Source organism: Schistocerca gregaria, chromosome 4, assembly GCF_023897955.1.
Source record: "Schistocerca gregaria isolate iqSchGreg1 chromosome 4, iqSchGreg1.2, whole genome shotgun sequence".
In the NCBI taxonomy this organism is placed as follows: Eukaryota; Metazoa; Arthropoda; class Insecta; order Orthoptera; family Acrididae; genus Schistocerca; species Schistocerca gregaria.
This window is the reverse complement of record NC_064923.1, coordinates 774188038-774206635: the sequence shown is the minus strand read 5'-3', so window position 1 is coordinate 774206635 and position 18598 is coordinate 774188038. Positions and strand designations below refer to the sequence as shown.

The window sequence follows — 18598 nt, the reverse complement described above, 5'->3', positions numbered from 1 at the left end:
CTCCATACACTCCTGGCCTTGTGACATGGCACGTTATTTTGTGTAAAACGCCACTTCCGTCGGGGAACATGATCGGCATGAAGGGGTGTACCTCTTCTGCAACCAGTGTACGATATTCTTTGGCCGTCCTCGTGCCTTGCACGAACTCCACTGGATCCATCGATGCCCACGTGATTATTCCCCAGAGCATAATGGAGTCACTGCCAGCTTGTCTCCGCCCCGCAGTACAGGTGTCAAGGAACTGTTTCCATGGAAAACGACGGATTCGCGCCCACCCATAGGCATATTGAAGAAGATGTCGGTATTCATATAATGCCCTGCCACTGGGCCAACGTGCAGTGCCGATGGTGACGCGTCCACTTCAGTCTTAGTTGCCGATGTGGTGGTGTTGCATGGGTCGTCGTCTGCGGAGCCCCATCATTAGGAGTGTTGGTCAGACACACTTCTACTCTGCCCAGCACTGGAGTCTGACGTTAGTTCTGCCACAGCTCGCCGCCTGTCTTGTTTCACCAGTCTGCCCAGCCTACCACGTTCGACATTCGGAATGAGGGGTGACCCTACTAACCCCACGACGTCTCGACGTGGTTTCACCTTGGTTGAAGACACTCACCACAGCACTCCTCGAATGCTCAAGTCGTGCAGTTTCCGAGAAGGTCGTGCCAGTTTACACACCGACAGCACGGTGACTGGCATTCATGCGTGTCTGGTTCGCATTCATTCCTCGTTCTCATCGCCTGGACGGGTCAGTCGACATAATGCTCTGGTTGATCAGTGTAAAGCTAGTGTCCATTAATGCAGGCACTACGTACTATGAAATTTTTATGAAACCGAAAGCGCTCTACGGGTCAGAGTGCATTATGACAGTTGAAGTAGAAGAAATGGAAAAATATGGAGGGAAAAAATAGCGGAAAAAATTAAGAAACGGAGAAGAACACTAAAAACTTTCCAAAGACTCAGACACAATCTAGAGAAGACGGTTCTGTTTATTTGGGATGTGGACCGGAAGGAGAACAGTAGATTAAGTAAAAATATCTTCGAATATTAAAATATCAAGAAAATAACTGAAGAAGAGACATTCAACAAACAGAAAAATTGAGAACGAAAATATAAAGCTTCATAGATTTTCAAGCGACAGAGAGAAAATGTAGAATAGTCTTCTACTAAAATGTAGACTTTCACAGCCGGAAATATCATGTCCATTATAATTATCCGGGCTGTTATGCCGTGGTCGGTTGATGAATTCTGTGTCAATTCTCTAATGACCTCGTTGTCGACGGGACGTTAAACACTAACCACACTCTGTGTCAATTTCCAACATTTCGCCTCCAACTGCGGGAGACATCTTCAAGGGGGTCCGTAGCTCGATGGAAGGTCCAACACACCCGCTGGCTCGCTGCTGATGCCGCTAAATTCCGTGTCCGCGCGCTCCCACGCCACGGCGTGACGTCACGTGTTTTGAAAACGTCACTGCAATTGGCCGCTGTCAGTCGCCGCCGATCGCCGTTGTCATCACCCAGTAGTGGACGGATGGTACACATCTTCTTTAACACCGGCATCCATGTTGTTGTTGTTGTTGTTGTTGTTGTGGTCTTCAGTCCTGAGACTGGTTTGATGCAGCTCTCCACGCGACTCTATCCTGTGCAAGCCTCCTTATCTCCCAGTACCTACTGCAACCTACATCCTTCTGAATCTACATAGTGTATTCATCTCTTGGCCTCCCTCTACGAGTTTTACCCTCCAAACTCCCCTCCAATACTAAACTGGTGATCTCTTGTGCCTCAGAACATGTCCTACCAACCGATCCCTCCTTCTGGTCAAGTTGTGCCACAAACTTCTCTTCTCCCCAATCCTATTCAATACTTAGTTATGTGATCTACCCATCTAATCTTCAGCATTCTTCTGTAGCACTACATTTCGAAAGCTTCTATTCTCTTCTGGTTCAAACTATTTATCGTCCATGTTTCACTTCCATACATGGCTACACTCCATACAAATACTTTCAGAAACGACTTCCTGACACTTAAATCTATACTCGATCTTAACAAATTTCTCTTCTTCCGAAACGCTTTCCTTGCTATTGCCAGTCTACATTTTATATCCTCTCTACTTCGACCATCATCAGTTGTTTTGCACCCCAAATAGCAAAATTCCTTTACTACTTTAAGTGTCTCATTTCCTAATCTAATTCCCTCAGCATCACCCGACTTAATTCCACTACATTCCATGATCCTCGTTTTGCTTTTGTTGATGTTCATCTTATATCCTCCATTCAAGACGCTATCCATTCCATTCAACTGCTCTTCCAAGTCCTTTGCTGTCTCTGACAGAATTACAATGTCATCGGCGAACCTCAAAGTTTTTATTTCTTCTCCATGGATTTTAATACCTATTCCGAAATTTCTGTTGTTTCCTTTACTGCTTGCTCAATATACAGATTGAATAACATCGGGGAGAGGCTACAATTATGTCTTACTCGCTTCCCAACAACTGCTTCCCTTTCATGTCCCTCGACTCTTATAACTGCCATCTGGTTTCTGTTCAAATTGTAAATAGCCTTTCGCTCCCTGTATTTTACCCCTGCCACCTTTAGCATTTGAAAGAGAGTATTCCAATCAACATTGTCAAATGCTTTCCCTAAGTCTACAAATGCTAGAAACGTAGGTTTGCCTTTCCTTAATCTTCCTTCTAAGGTAAGTCGTAAGGTCAGTATTGCCTCACGTGTTCCAGTATTTCTACGGAATCCAAACTGATCTTCCCCGAGGCTGGCTTCTACCAGTTTTTCCATTCGTCTGTAAAGAATGCGCGTTAGTATTTTGCAGCTGTGACTTATTAAACTGATAGTTCGGTAATTTTCACATCTGTCAACACCTGCTTTCTTTGGGATTGGAATTATTATATTCTTGAAGTCTGAGGGTATTTCGCCTGTTTCATACATCTTGTTCACCAGATGGTAGAGTTTTGTCAAGACTGGCTCTCCCAAGGCCGTCAGTAGTTCCAATGGAATGTTGTCTACTCCGGCGGCCTTGTTTCGACTCAGGTCTTTCAGTGCTCTGTCAAACTCTTCACGCAGTATCTTATCTCCCATTTCATCTTCATCTACATCCTCTTCCAATTATATAATATTGTCCTCAAGTACATCGCCCTTGTATAGACCCTCTATATACTCCTTCCACCTTTCTGCTTTCCCTTCTTTGCTTCGAACTGGGTTTCCATCTGAGCTCTTGATGTTCATACAGGTGGTTCTCTAATCTCCAAAGGTCTCTTTAATTTTCCTGTAGCCAGTATCTATCTTACCCCTAGTGAGATAAGCCTCTACATTCTTACATTTGTCCTCTAGCCATCCCTGCTTAGCCATTTTGCACTTCCTGTCGATCTCATTTTTGAGGCGTTTGTATTCCTTTTTGCCTGCTTCATTTACTACATTTTTATATTTTCTCCTTTCATCAATTAAATTCAATATTTCTTCTGTTACCCAAGTATTTCTACTAGCCCTCGTGTTTTTACCTACTTGATCCTCTGCTGCCTTCACTACTTCATCCCTCAAAGCTACCCATTCTTCTTCTACTGTACTTCTTTCCTCCATTCCTGTCAATTGTTCCCTTATGCTCTCCCTGAAACTCTGTACAACCTCTTGTTCTTTCACTTTATCCAGGTCCCATCTCCGTAATTTCCCACCTTTCTGCAGTTTCTTCATTTTTAATCTACAGGTCATTACCATTAGATTGTGGTCAGAGTCCACATCTGCCCCTGGAAATGCCTTACAATTTAAAAGCTGGTTCCTAAATCTTTGTCTTACCATTATATAATCTATCTGATACCGTCTAGTATCTCCAGGGTTCTTCCATGTATACAACCTTCTTTTATGATTCTTGAACGAAGTGTTAGCTATGATTAAGTTGTGCTCTGTGCAAAATTCTACCAGGCGGCTTCCTCTTTCATTTCTTAGGCCCAATCCATATTCACCTACTACGTTTCCTTCTCTCCCTTTTCCTACTACCGAATTCCAGTCACCCATGACTATTAAATTTACGTCACCCTTCACTATCTGAATAATTTCTTTTATTTCATCATACATTTCTTCAATTTCTTCGTCATCTGCAGAGCTAGTTGGCATATAAACTTGTACTACTGTAGTAGGTGTGGGCTTCGTATCTATCTTGGCCACAATAATGCGTTCACTATGCTGTTTGTTGTAGCTTAACCCCATTCCTATTTTCCTATTCATTATTAAACCTACTCCTGCATTACCCCTATTTGATTTTGTGTTTATAACCCTGTAGTCACCTGACCAGGAGTCTTGTTCCTCCTGCCACCGAACTTCACTAATTCCCACTATATCTAACTTTAACCTATCCATTTCCCTTTTTAAATTTTCTAACCTACCTGCCCGATTAAGGGATCTGACATTCCACGCTCCGATCCGTAGAATGCCGGTTTTCTTTCTCCTGATAACGACATCCTCTTGAGTAGTCCTCGCCCGGAGATCCGAATGGGGGAATATTTTACCTCCGGAATATTTTACCCAAGAGGACGCCATCATCATTTAATCATACAGTAAAGCTGCATGCCCTCGGGAAAAATTACGGCCGTAGTTTCTCCTTGCTTTCAGCCGTTCGCAGTACCAGCACAGCAAGGCCGTTTTGGTTATTGTTACAAGGCCAGATCAGTCAATCTTCCAGACTGTTGCCCCTTCAACTACTGAAAAGGCTGCTGCCCCTCTTCAGGAACCACGCATTTGTGTGGCCTCTCAACAGGTACTCCTCCGTTGTGGTTGCACCTACGGTACGGCAGTCTGTATCGCTGAGGCACGCAAGCCTCCCCACCAACGGCAAGTTCCATGGGTCATTTCTCTCCCTCCTCCTTTCGGCTGAAATTATTTGGGTGTTTAGCGATTTCGATTGCCTCCCTGTAGAGCCTTTCGTAACATCCGCTTGTGGCCGCTAGTACTTGCGTGTCCTCGAAACGAATATTGTGGTTCCCTGGCTGGAAAGCATGCTCCGTAACAGCTGATCGTTCCGTTTCTCCTCTTCTAGAATTTCCCTTGTGCTCTTTCAAACGTTTAGAAACAGTTCGTTTAGTGGTACCCACATAAACTGTTTCCCGCAGTCGGAGACGAAACGTTGGGAATTGACACAGAATGCATCAACCGACCACGGCATAGCAGCCCGGATAATTATAATGGATAGGAATAGTCTTCGCCGAAGAAGAGAAGCAATGGTAGAGCGGGGGAAAGGAAAATTGTTGGTGTGAGAGGATGAACAACTTTATATGAGGAAACATTCCTCTGAGAAACTGTTTTACGTGTTTCGGAGCCAGACAGTACGACGCATGAAGAACAAAGGGCTTGCTGTCCCGTTCAGTATCTCTCTTTGAAATGGGTTTATCTGCAAGGGATGATATAAAATACAGCTGATGATTGTTCTTGCTTCATACGCATCTGTGCCTCGGAGAAGTGGTTTTGATGCTATACGTTATTAGGTAAACGTTCGTACTACACTGGTACGTGAAACTTAAGGACGAATGTAACTTATGAATTATTTGAGAGTGCGAAGTAACATACCGGGATGAAACTTGGACCGTACATAGAAATAACTACACTAAAGACCCAAAGAAATTGGTACACTTGTCTACTATTGTGAAGGGCCCCCGCGAGCACGCAGAAGTGCTGCAACACGATATCGCATGGACTCGACTAATGTCTGAAGTAGTGCTGGAGGGAACTGAAACAATGAATCCTGCAGGGCTGTCCATGAATCCGTAATACTAGAGGGGGTGGAGATGTCTTCTTAACAGCACGTTAAAAGGCATCCCACATATGCTGACTAATGTTCTTGTCTGGGGAGTCTGGTGGTTAACAGAAGTGTTTAAACAGGACAGTATTCCTGGAGCCCTCTGTATCAATTCTGGATGTGTGGAGTGTCGCACTGTTCTGCTGGGATTGCCCAAATCCGTCGGAATGCACAACGAACATGAATGGGTGCAGGTGACCGGAGAGGACGCTTACGTATGTGTGACCTGCCAGAGTGGTATTAAGACGTTTCACTCCAAGTGCAAACGCCCCACTCCATTACATATCCTCCCATACATTGAACAGTCCCCTGCTGATATGCAGGGTCTATGGGTTCATGAGGTTGTCTCCATGCCCGTGCACGTCCATCTGCTCGATGCAATTTGAAACGAGACTCGTCCGATCAGGTAACATGCTTCCAGTCATCAACAGCCCAATGTCGGTGTTGACGGATCCAGGAGACCCCTAAAGCATTGTGTCGTGCAGTCATCAGGGGTATACGAATGGTTCTTCTGCTCCGAAAGCCCATATCGATGATGTTTCGTTGAACGGTTTGCACGCTGACACTTGTTGATGGCGCTGCTTTGAAATCTGCAGCAATTTGCGGAAGGGTTGCACTTCTGTCAAGTTTGATGATTCTCTTCAGTCGTCGTTGGTCCCGCTCTTGCAGGATCTTTCTCTGCAGCGATGTCGGAGATCTGATGTTTTACCAGATTCCTGATAATGACGGTACACTCGTAAAATTGTCGTACGGGAAAATCCCCACTTCGTCCCTACCTCGGAGATGGTGTGTCCCACCGCTCATGCGCCGACTATAACACAACCTTCAAACTCACTGAAATCTTGATAACCTGCGGCTGTAGCAGCAGTAACCGATTTAACAACTGTGCCGCTCACTTGTTGTCTTACATAGGCGTTGCCGACCGCTGCGCTGTCTTCTGCCTGTTTACATATCTCTGTATTTGAATACGCATGCCTATACCATTTTCTTCGGCGCTTCAGTGTTGTTAAATATAGTAGAAAATGTAAGCGAAAGACATATGGAAAACAGAAATGACGCTTTAGTTGAAAGACAACAACTGCACTGAAGTCACCGTGATTTATGATGGTGGTCCCCTGGCCATTACAAAAGGCGGTACATGGTTCGTAATAGAGTGAGTGATCACAGTGGACAATAATGCACGGTCTGCAAGGTGCTTCCACGCTGGCTGCTAGGTTGCTGTGGTAGGGGGTTTCGTTCCCCCACCTGCTCGGTTGACATCTGCTGGATGGTCGTTGGCACATGTGGACATGCTGCAGTAAGTCTCCCCAATGCACCCCACATGGGCTAAATGGGATTTTAAGTCGGTGGAACGGACTTTCCAGTCCCTCCGCCAGATACGCTTTCGTTGCAAGACCTCCTCCACTTGCGCTTTCCATTGTCATCCATGAAAACGACGTCAGGGACAAACGAACTGCTGGAAAGACGCAGATGGGGTAGGAGTACACTCTCACAATAACTCTGCTCGTCGTCATAGATTCAGAGGTGCGGGTTTACGTGCACCGCTATACATCTCCACACCATAACCTGTAGAGCAACATGAGAATCATATTCATGCGAGAGGTGGGCGGACGTAATGTAGCCAAGAGCAATGTCGAAGATGGTGGTCCACGTCCTATTGTATGGGGAGGAATAATATTACATGGGCTCACTGACTTCCAAATCCTTGAACACGGCACATTCGCCCGTCAGTGCTGTTGTGGCAGTGTACACGTTCCTCCACGTACTTCTTTGACTGAGCGGTACACTTTTATGGATGGTAATGGACGATAAAGCGCTACAGAATCTGTCAGCACAGGAGGACTAGCGCACGGCACCGGAAGATATTCCGCGAGAGGGCTGACCTGCTCGTCTCCCGCCTGGTACATGTAGGACGCATTCGGGAGACGTACTGCAGCATGTCCATGTGCACGAACGACCATCGATCAGTCGTCGGCCGGAGAGGGCTGGTGGGGGTTTGTGACTGGGACGGCCTACCCGAAGCACTTTTACCAACTTAGTGGGAAGTATGCAACCACGTTGCAGAGCATTCATAAGCCGTCTGTGGTGATCAGACAACCTCTTAAGGAGCCTTCTGTGATGTACAGGCCCGGTCACTTCAGTGTAATTGTCGTCTTTCGATAAGTGTGCAATTCCTGTCCGCCTTATCACGGACTTCTCTCAGTTCGTCTCTAGTTCACTGCAAGGGGGAATTAAAGGAAGTGAGGGGGTGGAGAGGGAGGTCGCCCCCTCCGAGGGTTAAAAATAAATTAAAATCAAATGCTAATTTTTGCAATCTGGGTCAAAGCTAAGCACGCGAATTTAGAGTCTCGGTCAGTGGATGTAGTCTTTTAATTCAGCATTCCCCAAGACACCTTACTTTGTGTGCCCACGACAGAATGTACTATCTGTACCAGTGACTTGTGCTCTCCCTCCTGTTTGTAATAGATCTTCTAAGGGAAAAGAAAATTCTGTATGGAATAAATAAGCTGAGTAGGGGTAAAGAATTGACTTATATACATGCGACAGGCATAAGAGATAGTATCTCAGAAAATTTTTGTTTCTAAAACAAAACACTGTCAGAGTATGGAGCGTAATCTATCAGACGCTGTACAATTACACACATCACCCCGGTTCCCAGAGTTCCTGAAGATAGACATTGACTGTGGAAACTGTATCACAGACACAGTCCCTTTGACTATTTAGAGACTTTACTAAACCCGCCCAGAGATGTAAACAACCATGCAGGAGCAGCGCCTTTTAGACGGAGGGAGTCAGACAGCCGATCAGTTCCAGTCATTCCACCAGGAAGGAGGTACACGGCTCCTGTTGTCGGTAGCTCAACTATGTCTAGGCGGCTAGTACCGCGGTTCGATCCCGTCCACATTGTTACTTTGTGCCAGGAAGGGCTGTCAACAAAGGAAGTGTCCAGGCGTCTCGGAGTGAACCAAAGCGATGTTGTTCGGACACGGAGCAGATACAGAGAGACAGGAACTGTCGATGACGTGCTTTGTCCAGGCCGCCCAAGAGATACTATTGCAGTGGATGACCGCTACCTACGGATTATGGGTCGGAGGAACCCTGACAGTAACGCCACCATGTTGAATATTGCTTTTCGTACATCCACAGGACGTCGTTTACGACTCAAATTGTGTGCAATAGGGTGCGTGATGCGCAACTTCACTCCCGACGTCCATGGCGAGGTCCATCTTTGCAGGCACGACACCATGCAGCGCAGTACAGATGGGACCAACAACGTGCCGAATGGACTGCTCAAGATTGGCACCAAATTATCTTCACCGATAAGTGTCGCATATGCCTTCAACCAGACAATCGTCGGAGACGTGTTTGGAGGCAATCCGGTCAGGCTGAACGCCTTAGACACACTGTCCAGCGAGTGCAGCAAGTTGGAGATTCCCTGCTATTTTGGGGTGGCGTTATGTGGGGCCGACGTACGCCGCTAGTAGTCATGGAAGGCGCCGTAACTACCTGTACGATACGTCAATGCCATCCTCCCATCCATAGTGCAACCATATCGGCAGCGTATTCGCGAGGCATTGCTCTTCATGGACGACAATTCGCGGCCCCATCGTGGACATCTTGTGGATGACTTCCTTCATGACTAGAGCGGCCAGCATGTTCTCCAGACATGAACCCTATCGAACATGCCTGGGATAGATTGAAAAGGGCTGCTTATGGACGACGGGACCCAACAACCTCTCTGAGGGATATACGAATCGCCGTTGAGCAGCGGGACAATCTAGAGCAACAGTGCCTTGATCGACTTGTGAATAGTATGCTACGACGAATACAGGCATGCATCAATGCAAGAGGACGTGCTACTGGGTATTAGAGGTACCGGTGTGTACGGCAATCTGGAGCACCACCTCTGAAGGTCTCGCTGTATGGTGGTTTTCATGAGCAACAAAAAGGGCGGAAATGATGTTTATGTTGATCTCTATTCCAATTTTCTGTACAGGTTCCGGAACTCTCGGAACCGAGGTGATGCAAGGCTTTTATGATGTGTGTATTTAATTGATGTGTGTATTTAGTTGATAAAGTAAATCATCAAAAATTTCGGTGTTTTATTTAAAATGACAGTACACCGAACCTAACTGCTTGTATCATAAACAGTAATATTTCGCAGTAACCAGGGCGAAGATAATTGATAAAGGATAATGTTCGTCAACTAAGATTTTATTAGCGGTCTCGTGTTATAATATGTGTCCTTTTAGACTATCAACCAGTATGTTTTAGTTATCGAAGACTGATGTTTCCTTGTCCGCGACTGTAAGCTAAAAATAACATTTTAATTGTTTTAATTACGAGAGCTATTGTTCCTTTGAGGCTTTGCAAAAATCACTAAAGAGAAAGCCACCATAAAACCCAAGCGAAGTTACATTAATATTAAAACTGAAATTCTATTTGACAGACCGCAACTGAGACCTGTAATACGAATATTTACTCGTTTCACGAATAAGCCAAACTTTATGTTCGAATTGTGGACGCCAAATATTAGCAGGTCTTCCCGATCTGCCACAGCACTCTTTACAATTATAATTTTGAAAATTAAACTATATATGTATATTTACGAACTAAGCTGCCATAATATAACTGTCAACAAATTAAGAACTACAGTTTTAAAAGAATTTGCTTTTAATTTGCTCATCAAGTCTGTGTTAACAAAACCCTTTTGAGGTTGTTGCTGTGTGCTAACACTTATGTGAAAGAGGTTACTGAGAAAGAGGTTGTGTATGAAACACATTTCAAGAAATTTAAAACTGTTTTCCCTAAATTAAAACATTTTTGCAATTCTTTGACATTTTTAAGTGGGGGTGGGGGGGGGGGGGGTGGGGGGGAGGACGTCAAACGGGCCGACTTGGAGCAGGAGAGGCACCACAGGAAAATTTAATTTCCACTGTCTATATTCTTACAAGTAAATTCATAAAACTTTGTCAGCATGACGAGCAAGGATTCAAGATTCACACTCTTAGCAGCGGAAGTTCAAATACATAACAAAATAATTTTTTTTACATGTGAAATTTCATCGTTTTTTCACTTACTATTGGCTGAATTTGTTGCTATAGGTACACTTTTCTTCATAAGTAAGAGAGACTGTTCGATGAATTTTGCACTTCACACAAACCATACTTACAGGTGTCTGAAACTCTAGAATCTATTTAATTTATGAAAAAATGAATGAGCTGTTTCGTTTTAAACTTCATGTTCAGGAAAAACTCAAATTTTGTAGTTAATTATCTCAATTTTTACCAAAGTTTTTAATATATTTGTAAAATTCTAGAGTTTCATACACCTGTAAGTATGGTTTGTATGCTGTGCAAAATTCATCAAAGAATCTCTCTTACTTGTGTAAAAGAATGTACCTATAGCAACATACGCAGCCAACAGTAAGAGAAAAAAATGATGAAATTTCATATCTAACAAAAATTATTTTGCTACGTTTTTGCGCTTCCACTCCTTTGAGTGTGAAACCTGAATTCTTCCTGGTCATTCTGACAAAGTTTTATGAATTTATTTGTAAAAGTATAGACAGTAGAACATAAAATGTCCTGTGGTGCCTCTCCTGCTCCAAGTTGGCCCGTTTGACGCCCTACCCCCCCCCCCCCCCCCCCCCTAAGGTATCAACACAGCTTTTTTCCTTTAACTTTCAAGGAGAGAATCCCTGGGTCTTCTTTGAGGCAACCGCCACCACCCACAAAACTTCATTAAACCTCCCCTGGCTCGCTCTAGGAGTCCTTTCCGTGTGTGGTCCAAGTATCGTCGAGCAATGTTACTTGGTAGTGTCACGTACTGTGGAGGTTACTTTGTCCAAGTTTCGGGCAGCAGTGGTTTCGTACACGGTCCGTACGGAACGCTGGAACGGCGAGAGGCGGCCGAGCATTGTCCAGCGAGGTGCGGCGGCAGCGGCCGGCGGCTGCGCGCTGCGTATAAAGGCGCGTCGCGGGCAGCGCCGGCCAGTGCAGTCGTCGCCGCTCTCTGCGTGTAGCTGCCTGCTGCTGCTGGCTACTTGCTGCGTTCCGCCCGGGCCACGATAGAGGTCGAGCCCGGCGTGCCCGCGACACCAGGGGACGGCCCGCCGTCGCCTAGCCTAGCCTCTGCTCTAGCCTAGGCCACGCTGCGGCACCGCACGCGATGGCCGGCCGCTCACGCCTGCTGCTGCTGCTGGTGGCCGCTCTCGTTGAGGTCTCTGCCCGCCAACTCTACGGTGAGTCAGGCACATCATCTCGACTAGTATCTCTCTCTCTCTCTCTGTGTGTGTGTGTGCGTGTGTCTGTGTGTGTGCAGTAGTCGAGAACGTGAGACCGTGCGCTGTCCCAAGGTTTACAGAGCATATGGCAAATGTTACAAACCAAGTGTGAAACTCAACACGCCATTCTCGATACCTAAACAACGACTGGAGACGTAGTAGGACGTGTGAGTACACAGTTGTATCACGAGGGTTCTTGACACTCGTCGCTAGACTGGGTGCACCATAATTAATAGTCAAGACTGATTGGAGTGGCAGTATATTATAACACAATAAAAATATTTTTGTCACATATTTCAACCTCAAGACACACAAGTCGTACGAGTACCGCGAAATGTCGTGATTAGAAACAGTTTTCAACTTCGAAAGAAAGAATTAAGCATTTTAAAAACAAATACGACAATCAGAATTACGTGGGTCTAGCTGAGAATTGTGGCATTGCGCAGCTACTCATTTCGCCAATTTTCTATTAGAAACGAAAACAAAAACTGAACTTTGTTTGTAATGTAGTATCACGCACAGTTTCTGTGCTCTGGGGCGCAGTTTCTTCCCATGTCTACAGCGCGGTTTTCTGACCCCTTCATGGCAACATCTCTTCGTAGCCGTGCAGATGGTGATCCTCGCCTACTTCCGTTTGCGCTTTGCGGTTGAGAACTGCCAAAACCGCTGCCAGTTGTCAGGGATTTCCTTGAGTTGACTCCACTGTAGGTGTGTCTGAGTAGTAAAGAATAAATGTATTAAAACTTCATGAACGATGCGACATTTCTTCACGCATATCAGTGTTTACGACGTCATATATCTTGAACGATACGTTTCTGTAGGTACATTCACCGGCATATTTTGATACTGTCTGCAAATATGTTTGACGAGAGTCAGTAGCAAAGAAGCAATAAATTTAAACTTCATGCACAATGTCGCAGTATTGACACATCTAAGCGTTTATGACGTGATCCTTCCTGAACCGCGTGTGGAACCATGATATGATTTTGTGGATGCCTTTAGCACCATATGTGAAAAAAACTTCTGCGAAATTTATCGCGAACAGAGTTAGCAACACAGAAATAGTAAATTTAAACGTCATTCATGATGTGACACTTTCTCGCGCAAATCATTGTTTATGACGTCATTCCTCCTGAACTGTGATAGATAGGTGATTTTTACCCAGATAGCAATTGTTCTCAGACATTAAGGAACATGTGCACAAACTTTGGTGGAAGTCGGTCTAGTAGTTTACGAGGAGATGTGGGACACACACACACACACACACACACATCCATGTTTATAATATGTATGGATTAATGGTCTTGTGACCAACTTAACAGTTATAACTAGATTCGTGGCCTAGCTCATGCTTTTATAACATAACAAATAAAAATTTCGTATTTATATCCACCCCACAAATCGGTTGAGTAGAAACAGCGTTGTTAATCTTATTACTTTTCTGGTTTTTGGCCTTTGGGGTGAATAGGGACATGTCAAGATCTAGGAGAATAAGAAACGAAACAAAGCTTTATTTAACACAAAAACTACAAACATTGCATCAGTTGTGGTTGTTATTCTGTTATCCGATTAAAAATTGTTATACCTCGAATTATTTTATTGTAACGTTAAACTGATGAACTTGTTTTGTTGCTTAATGTAGTTAAGTCAGAGGCATCACGTTTCAAAATGATGTTGTTGAATCTACAAGTCGTACCTTCAGAAGTAATGAAGAGCTTTCGAAAAATATCATTTTCACTAAAAAATTACTCTTCGTCTTTTAACATAAACGAGTCTAATTGCCCTTGTTTTCGCCAAAAAAAAAAAGTCCTTTTCCTTCTGAATATCCACTTTCCCATGGGTATAGTCTAAACCACTACTTACTTTTTTCACATATTTTAATCACAGCATAATCTCCTGGGTTGAGACCAATGCCAGATGGTTCTTCATCTCCATAAAATCTTGGTCTCTTTCTGACGAAACGCTGACAGTTATTGTTTCTATTCACCCCAAAAATTCCAACAACAACAAACGTGCATTTTGAATTAGCCAAAACAGAAGCAGATTAAGGTATACTTTACAACGACTTCTGGTTAATGAAATGGAATTGCACATTTGTTTACCGTGTACTTAAATTAAAACAACACAATTCAGATTGGCATTTACGCAAAAAATTCACAGAGTGAACAAAACATCAGCTAACAGTGTCGCCAATTTTGTAATTGATTATTTCCCAGTTACATTGGTTCATCACTATCCTACACAAATAACACTTTGATTTGCATTCCCACCTGGCTTTCCACACGATACGTCCTCCATACTCTGCACGCTGCCGCTCTTTTTGTGGCAGTGTTAACTGACAATAACAATGGTATCTTTACAGATACCAGCTTCATACAACAAAAACAAGCCTAACTTTGTTATACTCTTTTCACAAACTTTCGAATAACATTAAAACAATTCTAATTATTATTATTTTTATTTTTCCTATAAAGTATACTAAAATGCAATAAATTTTTAGTCAGGTCGCTTCCACTGCCATAGTATCCTCAGCGGCTTTCTGTTCCTTTCATTGTAAATAATTGGAGGCGAACGTGCCGTGTGCAGTCACAGGACGTCTGCCTTTTTTTTTTTTTTTGTAAACTCGCTTTTTCGTTAATAGCATAGTTTCTGGTTTCTTTGACACTGCAGTTTTTTGTTTAAAGATTTAATAGTTCACCTTACCTATCAAATTCAGCTGTAATAATATTAAATAATTTACAACGATTAACTCCACCATTTTACGTTGACGACTTATGGGTACCAACACTTCTGGTGTGATTAATATATTACATCTATTGTAATTAACAAAACTCTGAATGTCTTCAAATTACGTATTTCGGGTGTTGTCTTCAAGCAACGGAATTACTTGCTAGAAGATGGCCTTTGTTACGTTCGAGGTCTATTTGCCTTCGTAAAGTCAGCTAATCGGATGGGAACTGTTCATGTGGCAATCTCGTGTCCAAGCCAGAGCCAACATTATCAGCGCTCTTGCTAGAAAGAGTAGGACATCGAGCTTCACAGTATGGCGTCAGGCTCCTTTGCTAATGGAGACAGACCATTACAGAGTGCACAACTGCGTGTCGTAAGGCAAACACTCATCCCTCTTGAGGGATGACTCTGCCAAATAGCGTCTCGCGAGTAGCGCGCTGGTCAAGGTCGATCGGGAACGGGGAGATAGCTTCCGTCTACGAGTTCTGTAAGGGAAGAAAGGATGTAACACACGTCGTAACTACGTTTCTTTCCTTATTTACTCATTTGGTTCAGGGAGCCTTTAAAGTACTTCTAGTTGACGTCACTTGGGCAGTTTGCGTGTCAAAGCTGTTAACTGTGCACAATACGTTGAGGTCGTGCTGAGTGTAATATTGTGTTCGTGATGATGGTGACAAAGATGAAACAACGCAGCAGGTGAATCCAGCAGGGGCACAGCTTCTCTGTGCTCGAATAGCACCCAGGGATTGCAGAGCTGAACGTCTCTATCCCATGGACGGATCGCCGCCAAAGAGATCTGGAATTTAATCCACGGCAATGGGGAAAAAGTCTGATGTTAGAACTGTTACGTCGTCACGTATCTCCCCCCTCCTCTCCACCTACACCTCCAGTCGACTAAATTTTTTTTTTTGTTTTTTGTTATCATAATTCGAACTGAATACCTCAGCGCTGAGCTCCAGAGTAGCTGCGTACGTTAGTACTTACACTATACGGAGTGCGCACGCGCCAGGGAATCTAAATACAAATTCCTTCAAGATGTCTATTTCTGATAAAGCACCTGTAATGGTCACAGTATCTACATACTCAAAGAACCGAGTGTTACGGACGTAGTAGTGAAAAGTGAAATGAAAGGTTTGAATAGGCGCGAAAATGTTAATGGCAGTAATGGACTATAAAGAACAATAAACCATAGTTCCAATGGCACATAGATGCGAAAAAGAAATTACAAAAGTCGCGAGATCGGGAACGGCGCACAAGCAAAATACCTTTCGTGGCAGACACGGGCCTCAGTTATAGGAAAGGTACTTATTGACAACACTTGGGCTTCAAGGGTTTTAAGTAAATTTAAAGAAGTATTTAAATGAGTACAGAAGATGCTGAACCAATAGTTTCCATTCCGCGACAGAAGCCGGCACGTATGAATGAGGCAACATATGCGCTTCAGTGTAGAAACATACTGATTATTTTAACGAGGAATACACACGGCACATTACCTGCGTTACAAGCAAACAAGAGATTGCGTCACTTCGTAGCCCGTTTCGACAGCCACTGGACTTAGGAACAATACGTGTTACTCAAGTGGTTGAAGTTAAGCACTATTGCAAGAGCTCAAGTTTCCCAACAGTGTCGGACACCTCTTCCTGTATGCATGTTCTTTTCCTTGACAGTTTCGCCTAAGAGGATTCAGAAGGTGTAATGAGCAGTGCTTAGTTCGTTGTACGGATTGGGTTGAAGCCTCTGTAAGCACCCACGGCCGTGTGGCCGAGCGGTTCTAGGGGCTAGAGTCTGGAACCGCGAGACATCTACGGTCGCAGGTTCGAATCCTGCCTCGGGCATGGATGTGTGTGATGTCCTTAGGTTAGTTAGGTTTAAGTTGTTCTACGTTATAGGGGACTGATGACCTCAGACGTTAAGCCCATAGTGCTCAGAGCCATTTTTTTCCAACTTCTATGATTGCCCTTTTTACGGCCCTCTATTCCTCTTCAACTCTACTGCTTACTGAGCGATCCATTATGACAATATCTATAGCCTGAGAGAACTTCAAGCGTATCTCCTCATTCCTTAGCTCTTCCGTATCTCACTTCTTTGCGCAGTGATCCTTCTTGACTAGTCCCTTATCATTACCAAATTGTAATCTGAGTCTATATCTGCTCCTGGGTAAGCCTTACAGTCCAGTATCTGATCTGGGAATGTCTACCTGACCGTGATGTAATCTAACTGAAATCTTTCCCCATACTTTGTCCTCTTGTGATTCTTGAACATAAGATTCGCTATTGCCCGCTGAAATCTGTTGCAGAGTTCAGTTACTTCTTCTCATCTCTTATTGCTAGTACGAAGCTCATATTCTCCAATAATCGTCTCTTCTATTCCTTCGCCTGCCACCGCATTCCAATCCCCATGGCTGATCCTCATATGCTTTCTGTAATTCTTCATGCTCTGCTTGTGACGTCGGCATGTATACCTGAACTATTGTTGTCGGTTTTGGTTTGCTCTCGATTCTGATGAAAAGAACGCTGCCACTGAACTGTTCACAGTAACTTACTCTCTACCCTAACTTCCAATTGATAACGAACGCTGCTACCGTTGTACCATTTTTTTCTGCTGTTGGTGTTACCCTCTACTCATCTGACCAGAAATCCTTGTATTCTTTCCATTTCACTTCACTGACGTTTACTACTTCGAGACTTAACCTCTGGTTTTCCATTTTCCAATTTTCTAGCTGTCCTACGACGTTCAAACCGCTGACATTCCGTGCCCCGATTCGTATAGAATGTCATCTTTTCTTTGGTTATACAACCTTTTTCTTATGGTCATCTCCTTCTTGGTAGTCCCCTCTCGGAGATCCGGATGGGGAAAGATCATCATGACACTTTTTCAATTACAGGCCAATAAATTTAATTTATTTATCTTATAAGTCCACTACGACTCTCTGCAACAAACTCCGCTGGTCTTTATGCAATTCGGAACATTCCTGTGGCATGGCAACCTTCTTCTCATAGAAACCAACGACATCTGCGTAGAGCTTCGTGGGACTTCCAATGTTTTGTAATGGCTGACTGATGCAGAGTGTTGCAAAGTCTCTACATAAAGCGTCTAGTTTTTGGATCACATCATGGGAATCAACTTTTGTTAGAGGCAAAGTGTCCACTGACGCTTCGCAACAACACTAGGGTTTCTTTGGTATTACTTTGTAATAGAGTGTATATGTAAGGAATAAACTGTACATGGGTACCAGTTTGTTACAGTTTTCCTGCAACGTGGGCAATTTGTTACAGTTTTTGGGCAGTTTAACACATGAAGGGCACTTTGTTACAGTATTGCTGTAATATGTTGCCTGTTATTGTTTTGCTACAACATGGAGGAGCCCAGAGAAAACTGATACAGTTTTGAAGCAAGCTGATACATTTTTGGGGCGTATTGTTACAGTTTTGGGACAAGTTTATACAATTGCAGAGCAAGTTAATACAGTTTTGGGGCTGATGAAGTTTTGGGGGCAGGAGTCTACTAGCCAGATGTGTTTTCACTAACTACCCTAGTAGACAGATAACGTGATTTAAACAAAACCTTTAGGAATGAGGTCTCCTTGCGGAGAAAGATCTTTTAGAAGCGAGTCAGCAACTCTAGTTTTCCTGGGCCTACCCATTTTTACACAGAGTGATGACTAGATTGTAGACAACACACAGCACATATACACGCTACAAAATGTCCACAGCCTGCTACCTCTCAAGGGTATAACCAATAGAAAAGGACGCCTATAGCGTCGCCGGGAACCATCAGCTAACATTGTGTGTCT

At 43.9% G+C, this 18598-nt stretch overlaps 1 protein-coding gene across 1 annotated transcript in view; it reads left to right on the top strand.

Moving 5' to 3' along the window:
- Positions 1-11641: 11641 nt before the first annotated feature.
- The window catches only part of LOC126266641 (serine protease snake-like), a 156596-nt gene continuing 149639 nt past the window's right edge, over positions 11642-18598 (top strand). Inside the window, exon 1 of the mRNA XM_049971032.1 lies at positions 11642-12033. Coding sequence (XP_049826989.1) covers positions 11961-12033 — 73 coding nt within the window. The 5' untranslated portion in view covers positions 11642-11960. The remainder of the gene's footprint in view (positions 12034-18598) is intronic.